General features: G+C 36.0%; 1 protein-coding gene across 1 annotated transcript in view; it reads right to left on the bottom strand.

Annotated features, from left to right (window-relative positions):
- Positions 1–12,501, bottom strand: part of LOC130707183 (ELKS/Rab6-interacting/CAST family member 1-like) — a 112,976-nt gene that overhangs the window by 76,028 nt on the left and 24,447 nt on the right. The window contains 3 exon segments of the mRNA XM_057540404.1: positions 4,666–4,736; positions 4,739–4,825; positions 4,828–5,080. Of these exon segments, the coding sequence (XP_057396387.1) occupies positions 4,666–4,736; positions 4,739–4,825; positions 4,828–5,077 (408 nt within the window). The 5' untranslated portion in view covers positions 5,078–5,080.

Here is a 12,501-nt window from a genome sequence, read left to right as displayed (position 1 = left end):
AAATAGCAACAATACTCACAACATTGACTAAAATGAGCAGCTGTTAACTGTTTGTGAGTACACAGGCAAACAAATCAAGCAGGACTGTGGCCTTGCTGACAGAGATTTTAAGATGCCATCAAGGATAAGACTTATTAACTCAATTTCATACTGTTGAGATGGGAAAAACTATGAGTCTTGGAACTGATGAAAACCCGCTTTTTTAAAAGATGGACAATAATCCAATAATAATAAAACCTATGGATATCCCAGTGTTGCCAGCTCTCAATTCTTTCTGCCTTTCTTGACACACTAGTGATATAATGCACAATAGCCATTTCAAGTCACCACTCACCCAACCTAGAGTTGTTCTTTATCAGACTTCCTTGTTCACTCGTAATTTTCCCTCCCCCATTTATTCTCAACACAGCCAGAGTAGATTTTAAAAGCTAAACTAGATCACTCCCTTGATTAAACATTGGTGCAGTTTTCTCTTGCACTTTGAATGAAATTGTTGCATTACCTGCAGGGATCCTGAAGGCAAGTGCTTTGTCTCCTAGAGGGCATGGATTTTTGTTTTGTTCACTGCTACTATATTTCCTTGTGCTCTGCACATGGGTTAGTGCCCAGTAAATATCTGATGAATGCAATGAATGACTCTGGCCCTGGCTACCTCTTCAACCTCTCATCTCATGCCTGTTTTCCCCTTAGACAATATGCTTTTGTCCTCTAGTCTCCTTGCTGTCTCCTGAAAACTTCTCATCTGGCCTTTGAAACTGTTAACCTTCTTCATGAAATGATTTTACCCAAATGCTCAGCAAGACTGTTTCAACTTTCTTCAGATCTCCCTTAAAGGGCACCTCCTCAAAGATGCTTACTTACCCTGTTTATCCCCTCTCCCAACATAATTAGACTCAACTAATTTATTTCCTCTCATAATTATGTTTATTGTCTCTCACCAGATTTTTAAGTTCTAGGAGGGCACAGACCATGTGTTCTGACATGAAAAATGTATACCCAGCGTGTATCCCAGGATCACATACATTCTAGAAGCTCAATGGATGTTTGTTGAGTAATGAGCAAAGAAAGGCTGTGCCGAGTGCCTCTAGCACCTTGTCACTCTGGAAACGAAACAGTCAAGCCACATGTTACAAAGCTTTACTCCAAATTACCATTTTAGCTTCTGTTACCTGTATTTTCTAACATACACAAATTTAATTGTTTAAGCCTCTTGGTATGGCAATAAAAGATTCTTTCCTGTCTCAAGATTGTATTAAAACCTTTTTCTTACATTCTCTTCTAGTGTTGTTATTTTTTAACAAGTAGCTCTTTATTTCATCTAGAACTTAATTTGACGTAACTATGTACTGTTTTCCAAATAGATGGCGATTATTCCCAAACATGTATCATATGCTTAAAACTATATTATTTCTGGGTTCTATTCTGTCTCATCAATCTAGCTATCTATTACTGTGCCAGTACCACAGATTTTAATATCACTGGGTTTAAAATATATCATATACAAATACATATATCATGAGCTGCTTAAACAAGTGTTCCCGCACTGTTCTCCTTGCAAAGAAACTGCAACATCATTTGGGCACGTGTCAAGAATATTCCTATTGGGATTACACTAAATTCACAGAGTTGGGGGAAAGCAGCATCTTTTATATTAATGTTCCCATCTACATTGTAATGAAAATTTAGCCCTATCCTTTCCATTGCCGTTACTGATATTATTTATTCCATTTTCCTTATCTAACAGCACTGCCTAACACTTCCAGAATAATGTAAATACTGATGAACAGTATCTTTGCCTCTCCGTAACTTTAATGGATGCGTCTTAGTATACGTCAGAGTAAGCACAATTCTGGCTACTAGTTTAAAATATGTTTATAATACATATTTACTGAGTTGTTTTATTTAAATCATGCTATAAAGGTATCATTCCATTCTTATTTTTAGTTCATTTCGTTTAGTTTTCAAAGTGTCTAACATTTTATCTAACGTCTTTGAGATAGCTATCAACCACTACGAGGTTATCTTTTCCTTTCACCTATCACAAATTATAACTGTGAATGACATATTGAGCCATTCTGGATTCCTAGAATAAACTCCTTTTGGTCAGAATATTATCCTTTTATCATAATGCTGATTTTATCTGCCAATATCTTATTTACAACTTCTATACCTAAACTCATAAGCAAAACTGGTTTGGGGTTTTAGTTTGTTTTCTAACCTTCGTTAGGTTTTAGTATCCAGTGGTCACACTGGAGAAAAAAGAATTGGAAAAGCTATCCTTCTTTCTGTAAGCTCCAGGCTTAAACTTCTTTCCCTATATTTCAACTTATTCAACCAACATTTCTTGAGTACCCACTGTGCATTTGTTAAGACACTGACAAGACAAAATTTCATATATATATATATATATATATATATATATATATATATATATATATATATACACACATCCTTGGCGCAAAAAACTTAAGTGAACAATGAAGAAACACACATGGAAGTATACTATAATATTACTGGCTCATCTACATATATGTATAGAGCTGCACAAGGAAGACTTCACAGAAGAACTGCAATTTGAGCTAAGTCTTGAAGGCAAGTAGGAGAAAAAGAAAGGAGAACCAGCATTCTAAACATGTGTTCATGAAGCAATCACTTCTACTTGCTCTTAAATAATTTTAATCCATAGGACTGTGTTTCCTGTAAGATGACGCTACATTACTAATGGCAACTGGAATTGTGTATTGATACAACTAACAAGGCCTATATTTCTTTCCACATTATGTTCAGAAGTGGGACTTAATATTTGTAGAGCTTGTTACTTCAAAATTAGTCTTAAATTCATGTTTTTTCCTACTACTTGTTCAAATTCACCATATTGCTGGTTGTTCTCTGCCAGAATAACACTGTGGCTTTCCATAATCCTTAACTATTCACTTTTTAGTAACTCCAAAACTCAAAAATAAATGGGCACAGGTTGAAATATTCAGAACAGAAGGAGTAAAAACGTAACATTCAAAGTTCATCACGATGCTGGTAGGGTTTTCATGCTGCATGCTATCTGAGATGATTACACCTTCTCTTACAATGTTCTATGGCCAGGCTCCAGGTTACCTCATTAAAATATAAACTCTTGAAAGTAAAATGAAAGAAACTCAGGATGCTGCCTACAACACAGTAGTTGATAGAAAATTTTCTAAAACAATACAGTCCAGTAATTTGAAGATTGTAACGCACATAGCTGCAGATTAACCGTAAAAATACAGTATATGCTTCTGGGAGGATAAACTGGTCCAATCACTCTGGGAGACAAGACTGATATTCAGAGTTTTGAAAACGTACACACCCTGAGCAAATTCATTTCTGGAAATTTATGCTAAAGCAAAAAATTAATGTACAGGGATATATGGTTAGGGATATTCAGTGCAGCACAGTTTTATAATAATGAAAAATTAACAGTAGTCTAAATGTTCAACAGTAAGAAATATAAATAAATGCAACAGAACATTATAAATTCAACTGAAATTACAAAACTCTACATGTACTGACAAAGAAAGATGTTCAAGACAAATTATTAAGAAAAGCGGGTAACATTACCCACATTATGCATTATGCATTGCTGCACTACCTAATACAGTAGCCACTACCTACACAGAGATACTTAAATTTAAATTTGATTAATTAAATTTAATTTTAAATTAGTTATATTTAAATGAAATTTAAATTTCAGTTCCTCAGTCACACTAACCACATTTCAACTGCTCAACAGTCACATGCAGCCAGTGGCTACCATATTGCAGAGAGCAGATACAGACCGTCGCCATCATCAGGGGAAGTCGCTGTTCTGCTGCTTTTAACCGCCTTCCTCACCCTTCATTTAAAAAGGGATTATTCAGACTGGCACTAAAATAGTTCTGAGATTTTTTTTCCCCCTATCCAAATGTGAAAATTATCTGAAGACTCTGACCTCATATAGAGAAGTAGAGCTGTCATTTTTTTTTAATTCAATGTAAGATGAATTCTTCACTTAAGCTTTCTTAAAATGAAGCATTACATAGGAAAGTGAAAAATCATCAGTAGACACAGTGGTCAGCTAAAGTCTGAGTTTCCTCTCTAAAAATAAGTGACAGCATACCTCTGTATCCCCTCTAGCTGTGCCTCCAGGGCAGCAAATAATTTTTATCACGGATCTTTTACAGCAAGGCAACAGTTTCCATGGAAACCACAGGGCAAACATCCATTACTGCTGCCTAGGACTTTATAAGCACACCGAAACTGAGGGAATCGCTTACTTTCAATTATTAATATTTTAAAATTGAGCAGTAGTTAGCTACTGTAATTCTGGTTTTGTTGTGTGTGTCTCTATGAACAAATCAATAGATGAGGAACAAATCAAGAAAATTCTGTGCCCCTCTAGCAACAAAATGAGTCTACAGAAATCAGGAGGGGGAAAAAAAAACCCCAGAAAGGTATTAAACCAGTATACATGCCAGCCAATGTCATCTCATACAAGACAGCAAATCAGAACAGAAATCAGTGCAGAACTTAGGTAAGAAAGAAGAAATTCCCTTGCACTAGCTCAGGAGAGCATATAAATTTATCTAGGTCAAAATGCTGACTAATCAGGAAAAAAAGACAGTCATAACAACTGAGAAAGTGGCCACTCACCTCTCTCAACAGAGTGTTCTCTTTTTCCTTCTGCTCCAAAAGGCTTTTGAGGTGGTGGACATGCATCTCTCCTCTGCCAGTCTCCTTGTTCTCTCATGGTCCTCCTCAGTAGCCTTAGCAGAAAGCCCCTTGCTCTGCAACATCTCCAGAAGCTTCTTGTGGATTTGTCCCGAGCGTTCAGGGTTTGCTTCTGAGTCTCAATCCGCAGCTCCATCTCCTCCAGAGTCTTTCGAAGGAGGAACAGCTCCTTGGCCTGCCGCTCATGCTCAGTGTGCAGCCTCTGAAAGTTCTCCTCCGTCAGCTCTGCCACGCAAGGCTCACCAGTCCTACTGTTACTATCCTGTTGAAACAGCTGGTTCAGGTCCCTCTGGATCCGCAATTCATCCTGGAGAGCCTGGACTGTCATTTGCATGTGCTGGTATAGAGACAAAAAAGAAAACCCAAATGAGCTTTCCTCCTCAAGTAGCAGAAACAAAGCAGACTACGGGGAATGAGAGAAAGCAGCTACCACAGCTCTCAGAACCCTGCATTTAGCAAATGAGGATTCACATTATTCTGTTTTACACTGTCTTTAAAACTGATTGAGATAATCTGTAAAATGTCAGTAATTTAATTTGTGTTTATTACCAACAGGAAACAAGGTCAGTCTGGCAGCTCCTCACTTTGCTTGACTAAATAGACACTGTTCAAGATTAACAGAAGGTATTACACGGAACTGAAGGTGAGGAGTGGGGAAAGGCAGGGGAAACCTATAGGAATACGGACACATCATACAAAAAATTTCACCAAAAAACACAAAGGATGGCAAAATACAAAATGACTTTTAAGTGCTTTACAATTAAGTTAGCACATTAAATAATAAACATATGAGTGCATGCCAGAATGTGCTTAGCACTCCTTATGTGTTAATTCATTTAATCCTCACTATAACACATGTACTATTATTTGAATTTTATTGATGATGACACCAGGCATACAGAGACTTAAATAACTCACCCCAAGATCACACAGTAAGTAATAGAGCTGGCATTCGAATTAAAGCAATTCTCGCAGCCCACTGAAGCTAGTACCCAAAGGTAATTAGATAACTTGAAGCTTTAAAAACAAAAAACAAAACACAAAAAACTGAGGCTGTGTGTGCTATTTATACAGAAGAAGATAACAATATAAGTGAGTAATTTGAGTAATTAAATGAAAATGTTAGTGCAGATAAGCTAGTAAAATGTTCCAGAGGGTATATCTTTAGCCTGTATCCCTAACGAAGGTATATGAACCTTTAATCTGAATGGATAAATTCTAGAACATTATACAAAGAACCTAAAAGGAAGTTACATCAAGAATCATGTTTTTGGGGCTTCCCTGGTGGCGCAGTGGTTGAGAATCTGCCTGCCAATGCAGGGTACACGGGTTCAAGCCCTGGTCTGGGAGGATCCCACATGCCGCGGAGCAACTGGGCCCGTGAGCCACAACTACTGAGCCTGCGCGTCTGGAGCCTGTGCTCCACAACAAGAGAGGCCGCGACAGTGAGAGGCCCGCGCACCGCGATGAAGAGTGGCCCCCGCTCGCCGCAACTAGAGAAAGCCCTCGCACAGAAACGAAGACCCAACACAGCCAAAAATAAATAAATAAATAAATAAAATTAAAAAAAAAAAAAAAAAAAAAGAATCATGTTTTTAGAAATGAAGAAGCAACAACAGAAAATCACCGTTTGTATTCAAGGTATTCAAGGTCTGGCAGTGTGCCCCAGTGGAAGGAAACTAACCCACAATCAGAAGACAGGAGTTTTAGTTCCAGCTCTCACACTAAAGAGCAACCTAATTTCGAACACATTGCCATCTTTCTGGGTTTCAGATTCCTCATATTTAAAGTGAGGATATAAATGCCTGCACCGTCTTTTCACAGAGCTAATAATATCATTGAAATCTTTGTGGCATATATGTTAAAACAGACATTGTTTAAAATTTTTGGCAAACTGCAAAACAGCAGTAAATATCTCAAGGAAACGATCTGGCAAGTGTACAAAGACGCTCACTGTTGTTTACACCAGCGACAAAATTAGAAACAACCTAAATGGATATTAATAGGTGATGAGTTAAGTAAATGAGAAATGTCCACCCAGTTTAATAATATGCATCAATTTTTTAAAATGTAGATTTATATTTACTGATAAAAACTACAGTTACAACATATTAAGAGTAAAAAAGCAGATATATAATAGCAAGTATAGGATGACTGCGATTCTAATTTTTAAAAAGTATAAACATGCAGAGAAAAGTCTAAAAGGATGCAAACAATTACCAGTGTCTGGGTAGATTTTACATTTTTCTTCATACTTTTTTGTACTATCTAAATCCCCTACAGTAAGCAAGTAATCAATAAAAAGGGACAATTTTACCTTTAAAAATAAGAGAAAAGACTTCAGAGATGCCTGCTTGGCTGTGTTCAATTTGCTACCACTTTGGTTAAAAGGTAGGGAACAATAAATATTTACTATTTACTACAAATAAAAAATATCATAAGAAATAAAAATACTTCTGTAATGTTACACAAGTAATAATTAATGGTTATTTGGGGGAACAGAGGAAGGCAAGAAGGGAGGAAGGGAGGAACGAACTGGAATCACTGGGGGACAACATGTAAGAAAACTTTATTCTATTCCGCATAAAAATTTTTTTAACTGAGGTGTAACTGACATTGAAAATTTTTTAATAATAGCTTTATTGAGACATAATTCACACATGCCATAAAGTTCACCAGTTTAAAGTGTGTAAGTCAGCAGTTTTCAGCATATTAAAAGTTATACATTGATCACTACTATCTAATTCTAGAACACTGCCATCACCCCTTAAGAGAAATCCCATATACATCTGCAGTCACTTCCCAGCCACTTCCCATCTTTCTCTCCTCCTAACCCTCCCTCCTCTTGAATTTGAACTAAATGTATGTACTACCCACCCAAAAATTAAATTTAAAAAAATGCCTAATGATATTTTTCAGCCTCAAAAAGGAAGGAAATGCTGACACACGCTGCCACATGGATGGACACTATGCCAAATGAAATAAGCCCGTCACAAAAGACAAATATTACACGAGTCCACTTACATGAGGTCCCTAGAGCAGTCTACCTCACAGAGACAGGAAGCACAAGAGTGGTTGCCAGGGGCTGGGGAGATGGGAGACGGGAGACAGGGAGTGACTGTTTGATGGGTGCAGAGATTCAGTTTTACAGGATGAAGAGTTGTGGAGATGGATGGTGGTGATGGCTGCACAACAGTATGAATGTACCTTATGAACTGTACACCTGAAACTTGGTTAAGATGGTAAATTTAACATGGTGAATGTAAGCTGTATTTTACAATGATTTTAAACACTGGGGAAAAAATATGCCTGCCATAGAATTCCAACGTGTTGATATTAAATAATTTACTTATAACTATTGATAAATATTTAGTTTGGTTCTCATTTTCCACTATTATAACAGGCACCTTCACATGTGTATCTCTGCACATTTATCCAAATTTTTCCTGGAGATAAATTCTGAAAGGTGGAATTCCTGGATCAGAGGGTACGCAGTTATGATTTTAATACACACAACAAATGATCTCTAAAAGGGTCTGTACAGATTTAAACTTCCACCAAACGATGTCTGAGCACTTTCCTATACCTTTGACAACTGGGTATTTTCTTTCTTCTCTTTCTTTTTTGGGCTTTCCTTTGATTACAAGTAAGGCTGAATATCTACTCACACATCTACAGGCGCTTTGTATTCCTTCCTTTGTGACTCATCTGTTCTTGTTCTTTGCTCATTTTGTTTTGGGGACATTTAACCTTTCTCCTAATCCACTTTAAGATCTTTTTATATTTGGAAAACAACCTTTTGCCTGCTGTGCGTGTTACAAATATATTTCCAAATCTATATTTTTCTTTTAACATAGTTTATGGCAACTTAAATACAGAATTTTTTTAGTGCAAAGATAAGAACCTCTTCTTTTATAGTTTCTGGTTTTGGTATTATGCTTAGCAAGTAGTGAACTTTCAATTATGGCAGTCTTCAAACTCTTGAAAAGCACTGGCTTTTTCTTATGAAAAATAAATTTACAATAAAATTATCAGGTATTTGAATTCATGAATATGATTCTTTAAATAAATTTAACTATCCGCATCATGCTGTAAAGATTCTCAACAGTTGTTGGAGTTCAAAATCCTTAATAAAAAGATGTGTCAAAATGCTAATTCTCTGAAGCCTATAATCAACCTCCAGTTTCATTCTTTACCTTTGGAAGTCAAATAATCCAAATAAATTCTGAGCAAGCTTATCCCACAGGGAAATATCAGAAGTTAAATTCAACAATGAAACTGATTTCTAGGTACAACTGTCCCTCCTTTTCTGGACACTCATCACCAAATTCATTCAAATCAGGAGAAACAGATGTTGACGACAGCTAACAGTCTCCAATACACTTTAGCACTTGTGATTATACTAGTATGGCAAGCACTGTTTTGGTGAAGAAAGAAAATACAACGACTAATGTGCCCTGCTTCTTCAGCTCTGCTTGCACCCATTTTACTAGAATACAGAATTAAAATGATGCTCTGACTGGTAGCCGAGAAGGCTACACAGCAATTTTCTCCATTGAAATGGGAATCAGCACCTCTTCTTTAGGCTACATTCAAGCTAGATTCACTTTATTAAAATTCCTGCCAACTCCCCTGGGAGAAGAAAGAAGCAGCAGGCAATAAGCCAGGCTGCTCTTTCTCTAGCACATTCATACTGAAGATAAAGTGAGCATATCTGCACATATCACAGACATTTACCATGACCGACCAAAAACACATGCTGAATTTAGCAGGACAATCTCAGTTGTCAGATATTAGGAAAATTTCTATTTGGGAATTCTGCTCATGACACTCTCCAAAATGATCTCACACTTCTCACATGCCAAATTGTACACCAACACTCACTAGTCTACTTCTGCTCACTCTAACACTCAGCTTGAGCTGGAAGACTGGAAGAATAACTGCTTAAAATTTAGTCCAAGGATTGTGCTAAAATTACACCAGGCTGTATCTCAATGAAATGGTAGGATGTTGTGAACAATAGAATGAAAATTCTTAAATCTCTGATAGGGTTTATGATCATTTTTTAGAAAAATACATCTCAAAAACAACAAAACATCACAACAATGCTTCATATATTTTAGACAAATATCAGAAGCTCTTCTGAGGCAAAACTTCCATTAGTTTCTCTGAACAAGAGAATGCTTTGATCCAGTTTATCCTGATTTCTAAAATGACAGAACCAAGGAGACTAGAGCTATTTTTAGTTACAGAAAAAGAATATTATGGATACATGAAAACGGTCATCATCACAAACATTATACTGTATCCCAGAGAGTTCAATGCACTATTTGTCAAGATAACCATTAGAAAAAATACCAGTACTGCATCTTATTATGTTAAATTAAGAACGATTTTTTTTCTGAAACATGTAAATACATACATTGAGGAAACTTTATCAATGCAAGATGCAAAAGAGTTTATAATAATTCTTACTAACATCACCCAAGTCGATCCTCAGGCTCTGTGATGTTCTGATCTGTGCTGTACCGTATGTGTCCCTAAGAAGAGCACTTACCAGCCCAATCTGCAATTTATTTCTTTGTATCTGTCTTCAAGAAAAACTTTCTAGAACTTGGGACTTTCATCTTGTTACTCTAGGGCACGGCACAGTGTTTGGTATAGTAAGTGCTCAATAAATTTTTGATGAAAGATTGACAAAAACAAATTTTCACGCATTATTTTGAAAGTAAATGGCTACTGGACAGTAGATGCAAATCAAGTCCCTGGAAAATTATATCTTTCCCCTATAACAGAGAGAATTACTCTTATTCTGTAACAATTAGTTCCTTACCAGCTAACACACAAAAAATTCTATCTCAAATACAAACTGGCCAAAATACTAAATGCAATCCTAATTTTTAAAAAATGTTAATTATACACTCTGGATTTATTTGTGTTTGATCTGAAGTGAAGAGAAGCATTTTCAAATAATTAACTGTCAACAAGAATCTTTTATACTTTTAATACTATACAACATACACCAAAAGTGTAGGATAGAGTTCTTATCCAAAAACAGAGCTTACAAAGTGGTAAAACTTGATAGCTATATATACACACTCACACACCAGCACTATACCTTATTATAAATTTTAAATTAAGAATATTCAAGAACGAGAAAAGGGACACATAAAAGCACTTATTATATATGCAACATACTCGAATGAAGTTCAGATTCTATAAGATCACTATGATTTGGATTCATGAATCTTTAATATGAAAAGAAAGTATTCTAATTTCTATCATTTTAGAAGAAACTCAAAGTTTTTTAATGAGTCTGAATCTCCAAGACTGAGACAAAGGAAGAGCCTCTAAGGTAGTTCATTTCGTCTGATCATTAGTCTAGTATTCTTTCCGTTGATTCTTTCAGTTGCTGACAAGGATTTATTTTCTGTGCAGCAAAGCGCACTGTAAACTCTCAAATATTAAACCAAAACAAGTTCTCAGACTGATCTAAATAAACACCAGCAAGAGACATACTACAGTGCAAGAAACAACCACACCAGAATTCAAATGGATAGATTAAATTGTTTAAATGAATGCTACTTTGAGCTTATTCTCCTCTAAAAAAGATGTCAGAGTCAAGAAAATGAACAAGCAATTATTCCAGATTCCTAGCAGCTACTCTCTGCTACTGAATCCAGGAGAGAAAAAAGAACATCTGCCTTTATGCCAGCATAACCCAGAGGAGAAATTAAAGAATAAACAAAAATACTATCAAAATGGGTAAGTCCCGAGGTCATAATACATTCTATTATTGTGTGCTCATCAAGACAACAACTCAAGTGACAATAAACTGATTTTAGTACAAGTTCTAAAAATTCCAAATAGCTTTTAGTTACCCAAACTCCCATACCATTTACTTACCCCTTAGCCTCTACTTAAAGAGTATAGGTATATGTATAACTGATTCACTTTGTTATAAAGCAGAAACTAACACACCATTGTAAAGCAATTACACTCCAATAAAGATGTTAAATAAATAAATAAATAAATAAATAAATAAATAAAAATATAAATAAAGAATATCCTCTACCCGTTCCCTCACTTTCACTCCCAGCTAAATCCTACCTGTCCTTTCATCCTTAGATCAGGCATTACCTCCTCTAGAAAGCCTGTCTGACTCTCAAACTGAACAAAAGGCAGAAATAGAGAGGAAGGAATGGGTGGAGGAAGAAAAGTACAGAAAGAAGAAAAGATAATATCCCAAACCAGATATTACAGTAGTAAAAATATCATCCTAAGCAATGTCAGGATTGAAGACATCATTCCATTAAAAAATGACATCAAAATAAAAATTTTTTTTAACCTTAAAAGTAAAATCAACCAGCAGAGGGATCCTATAGTAACCATTTCCATAGTGTTTAACTTGAGAATGCTCAGTACTAAGAAAGCAAAGGCAGAATTAAATACAAGGGACCATAAAGGTACTGTTCAGTCTAGCAGCATTTTAAGTATCAACCTCACTTCTTTCTTCATGCTCTACAACCCAAAAATTTCAAGCACCTGCAACAGACGTCAATGAGGTTAACAAAATTCCCAGATTTAGTCCCTGAAATACTAGTATATAAATCAAGAAGAAGGGTGAAGAAAGAAGGGTAAAGAAAGAAGAGTTAAGCGATACCTATCAGCTGTGAACATGTTAAGAGCTAACCATGGCAATGCTACAACTGGGAGTGGATTCAGCTGAATAAACACACACCGGAGGCAGCAGCTTGG

Source organism: Balaenoptera acutorostrata, chromosome 2 (genome assembly GCF_949987535.1).
Source record: "Balaenoptera acutorostrata chromosome 2, mBalAcu1.1, whole genome shotgun sequence".
Taxonomy (NCBI): Eukaryota; Metazoa; Chordata; class Mammalia; order Artiodactyla; family Balaenopteridae; genus Balaenoptera; species Balaenoptera acutorostrata.
This window is presented reverse-complemented; position numbering and strand designations above follow the sequence as displayed.